This window comes from Triticum aestivum, chromosome 3D (assembly GCF_018294505.1).
Source record: "Triticum aestivum cultivar Chinese Spring chromosome 3D, IWGSC CS RefSeq v2.1, whole genome shotgun sequence".
NCBI lineage: Eukaryota > Viridiplantae > Streptophyta > Magnoliopsida > Poales > Poaceae > Triticum > Triticum aestivum.
This window is the reverse complement of record NC_057802.1, coordinates 534,795,414-534,799,737: the sequence shown is the minus strand read 5'-3', so window position 1 is coordinate 534,799,737 and position 4,324 is coordinate 534,795,414. Positions and strand designations below refer to the sequence as shown.

The 4,324-nt window shown below is 42.2% G+C and overlaps 1 protein-coding gene across 4 annotated transcripts in view; it reads right to left on the bottom strand.

The window, feature by feature from the left end:
- The window catches only part of LOC123075251 (histone deacetylase 6), a 16,276-nt gene extending 11,958 nt beyond the window's left edge, over positions 1-4,318 (bottom strand). For 2 of the 4 annotated variants that reach the window (XM_044497905.1, XM_044497906.1), the window contains exons 1-3: positions 2,488-2,569; positions 2,038-2,185; positions 1,752-1,943 (exon numbers count right to left, since the gene is read on the bottom strand). Coding sequence is in view for 2 of the 4 variants with exons in the window: in XM_044497907.1 (XP_044353842.1) it covers positions 2,669-2,728; positions 2,815-2,883; positions 2,970-3,026; positions 3,149-3,222; positions 3,298-3,514; positions 3,595-3,723; positions 3,859-4,083; positions 4,181-4,240 (891 nt within the window). In the remaining 2 variants the exon portion in view is untranslated. Of the gene's footprint in view, positions 1-1,334; positions 1,944-2,037; positions 2,186-2,487; positions 2,570-2,661; positions 2,729-2,814; positions 2,884-2,969; positions 3,027-3,148; positions 3,223-3,297; positions 3,515-3,594; positions 3,724-3,858; positions 4,084-4,180 lie in introns of those variants that run through there. The other 2 variants (XM_044497908.1, XM_044497907.1) reach the window with 2 other exon arrangements.
- Positions 4,319-4,324: the final 6 nt, after the last annotated feature.

Here is a 4,324-nt window from a genome sequence, read left to right as displayed (position 1 = left end):
TATATTGTCCTAACTATATTGTTGCGTACGCTATTATGCAGATTGAAGATTTGGGAATGCAAAATAAGAAACATCCATGATGTTGGGTTCATTGACCCACATATCGTTAATGGACATGTGTTACAAAATCACCCCGAAGACGTGGAGAAAGACTTGTACAAGTTTCTTAGAAAGCATCAACTCAAAAGTCATATTCTATTTCCTTACCATTTTGGGTGAGTGTTTCTCTCTTGTGCCCATTCTCTTTTGTTTACTCCATGCATGGTATGTCTAATCGATGAGTTATGCATGACTGTGCATGTAACATGTCCGCAGGTTCCACTGGATTCTGCTAAATATTGAACTTCACACCTCCAGAGTTCTAATCATGGACTCTATGGATTCGGATCCAAAGCGTTGGGCCGACATGAGAAAAATGCTGCAAAAGTAATTATTTTCAATCATTTGAGCTCTATATCGATCGGTCTCTTTCGTTCATTTCCTAATATCAAGTAACTAATAACTCCCTTGTTCATTTAATTTTCTTTGCCCTGTAGGGTTTGGAGACGGTTCTCAGAAGAAATTGTCGGTGAATTCAAACATGAGCTAGATTTTAGAAGGTTAGTTAATGTGGATAAGCAGCCACCGGGGACCAATCTATGTGGATACTATGTTTGTGAGAACATCCGGAGACGCACCTCTGAGCGGAAGGCATCGGATAGCGTGCGGAAGGCGACGGATAACTTGCGGAGGAGGCTTAGTCCAGAAGCTCGCTTCCGACCAATTCAAGATGAATTAGCAGAATTTTTCATGAGGGAAGTCATCAATCCTAAAGGAGAACACTATACCGAGGACGAAGAAATTTATATGCATACCCGAGATTGAAACTTGTTCGAAGTTGTATATGGTCATCCATCCTAATTGTGTATGGAAACTTGTTCGAAGTTGTATATGGTCACCCGAGATTGAATATATATTATATATTCCTCTTGAATTCTTCTTGTTTGAAATTTCATATGCATGTATATAGTAGCGTAGAATATGTGTACTGAAACTTCATCAAAATTAAAATAAAACACAAAATAAAATATAAAAGAAATAAAACACTACAAATTAAAAAGAAACCAGGTTTAGGGGGGCTAAAACCCTAAACCTGCGGAGGAGGCCTTTAGTCCCGGTTAGCCACGAGAACCGGGACTAAAGGTCCTCTGCCCCGACGGACCCCTGGCGCCCACGTGGACGGGCCTTTAGTCCCGGTTAGCCACGAGAACCGGGACTAAAGTCCTCCGCCCCGATGGACCCTTGGCGCCCACGTGGACGGACCTTTAGTCGCGGTTCGTAAGAGGCGCGACTAAAGGGGGGGGGTCTTTAGTCGCGCATATTTAGTCCCGGTTGCACAGCCGGGACTAAAGGCCTTTGCAAACCGGGACTAAAGGCCCATTTTCTACCAGTGATACTTGCAATATGAGTGGTAGATCTACATATACCATATAGTGAGGAAGCTCTGGGTTGCGGACCAAGAAATTATTATAGACAATCTGAATGATGCCTGTTTATACTTAACAATAACATCTGATATTTGTTGCCTTCTACTTGACATACAGAACATTTTATTCGATAACTTCATTGTTATGGTGAAAGCTAAACAGTGACTGTCACCTGCTATCAATGTCTCACTAGTTTTGTCCTTTACAACCTGTTTACACAGGGATGGCTCTGGATATATGTGTGTAAGGGGGTGTGATGCAGTAAACGATGATGCTTGATAATACCTTGTTTCCCGACATCGCATAAGAGAGGCTTGCAGACGGCTGATCAGATGTAACAGCAGCTAGCTCAGATGTTTCAGCAGCTTGCTGGTAGGATGTTTCAGCAGCTGGCTGGTCAGATGTATCAACAGAAGAAACCTGCTGAATTTCACTTGCAATAGAAGATATGCCAGTTCCTTCAGGAATCTCTTCAAGCTACAGAAACGACAAAAAAAGATGTAGTCAGTTTTGCATGTCTGCACATTAGTGCACACAAACATCCAAGATGATAAAGATGCTGATGGCTTACGAATTTAAAGAGAGGCTTCTCAGTGCCCTTGAGCTTAATACTCTTCTTCCAATTCTTTTGGCGGCAACCAGTATGTTTCTCCCATACATTCGTAGACATCACGATTGGAGTTAGATTTTTCAAGCAAATTTTGCATCGACATTCGATCCTGCCAGCAAAAATGGTGCATTGGTCCTTATTGCTTCTGGTGTGTGGTTTGTAAGCATCGTAAGAATATCCGATCACAAAAGGTAACTGATCCTTAATGGGTGGTTGCTACAGTACCAACTAAGAACCGACCTAAAAGTAACTTGCTTATGAACCAAGTGAAGATTAAAGAACAAATTGCACATACAATTTTTTGGTTAATCAAAATAAAAATTATTAAATTCAGATAGAGTATTCATAATTGAGCAAATATAAAGAAACATGTAATCTGAAGATTCGGTACACAATAAGCCAAATACTTACATTTTTTCTTCTGGTTTATAGACTCCTTCCTTTCCAGCACACGACACAATTATGGGTTCAGATGATTTTTGCTTCAAAGTGCTGGCAAATATATTATTAGGAATGTTAGAAGCTGGCATTTAGTATAATACAAGAAACAATGAACATTCAGATGGGAAGAAATCAGTAACTCACCTAAGTGTCAATACATCTTTGCATTCAGACGTACAGCCAGGCAGAAATACTCTGACTTTTCTACCTTCTACAAAACAATCTACAGTTAGCGAACATTTCCAATTAGGAGCACTGCACACATATATATTATGATATTAAGAAGAGCAAAAGAACCTCCATGTCACGACTGCAATTGGGGTCACACTCAACATGGAGCCACATTTGACAACGGTCACAACAGACCTAACAAGAAAAGCATTATGGCAATGCCAACAATAAGCAACAGCATAATAAATCTATAACATCACTATAGCAGCTTCTAGGCTTACCCAGTCTTTCTCTAGGGGATACCATTTCTTATTGCAAATTCCACAGTGATTCTGTGACTGCAATAGCAGCAGACACAATATACAATTTACCAATGTAAGGGACTATATTGAAACAAACAACTTAATAGAACATACAGAACAATTTATTAAGATAAACGTGCAATTACATAACCACTTACATCATTAGTAGACATGATACTTGCAGTATGGTCTTGGAGCTTCTTGGGACTACTCACTTCTGGTACTTCTGGAGCTGTTGAACAAAAGCATCACGGATCAAACCATGAGAAGGAGTGGGGTTTTATATTAAACAGAAAAAGAATGTTACCATTTTCTTGCACAACCAAGGAATCCCTCAATATAAGACGTCCAGGAATATCAAGCACAAAAGTTTCCACAAAGCTCCTAGGCTTGTTATCAGCCGATTTGATTGTTCCATCAACGGTCAGCATTACAGAACTTTGCCCAGGAACCGATAATACATCAAAATGCGATGCATGGAATTTCATTTTGGTTGATGCCCTATACAGATAACTCTTAATTTCCTGTTCAAAAATAATAACGATGTTACCACACAAAAAATTACCAGTCAGGATATTATACTACATTTTGTTAAGGCAGTAACCTTTGCCGTTTTCAGATTAAGTCGACGGCCATTGAAATTCCAGACAAACTCAGCATCATCGGCATAGAAACGATACAATCCTAACAGATTAAAGTTTAGGGCGCAGTAGAAGTTGTGCACAAACTTGGCCTGAAAGAGAAACTTAAAAGTATCAGGAAAGAGGACACGAATTGCATAACCCTAATGAAAACTGTAACGAATCCAACATGTGACCATGGCGTTAAACCCTAATCCCTAATGTATTTGACGTTCAAGGGAGAGTACCACTTCAGTACGCCCCTCAGCAGGGGCGACGTCGGATCGTAGATCAATAGGGTGCAAAGTGGTGGAAGCGGCGTCGACAGAGACTCCCATAACCATCTGCTTCCCGTCGGAGGCGGCGGCGACTCGGAGAGGACTCTGCTTCCCGTCGGCGGCGACTCGGAGAGCAGTCTTCTTCACGTCGGCGGCGACTCGGGGAGCAATCTGCTTCCCGTCGGTGGCGTTTCTCTGAAACGTGCACAAATGATGAGATCACGCCTCTGCGTCTGCATACAACAAACGATAGGACGCGAAGGTCTGCAGATCAGCGACGAGAGATGCTTACCGAACTCCTCCGAGGATGAGAGGCGGAGGAGGCGCCGGTACCAGCTTTCTCCCCAGCCATTAGGACGGGAGGCGGTGGCAGATCACGATTACCACGGGGGGCGGGGAGGCGGTGGCAGATCGCGATTACCACGGGGGCCGGGGA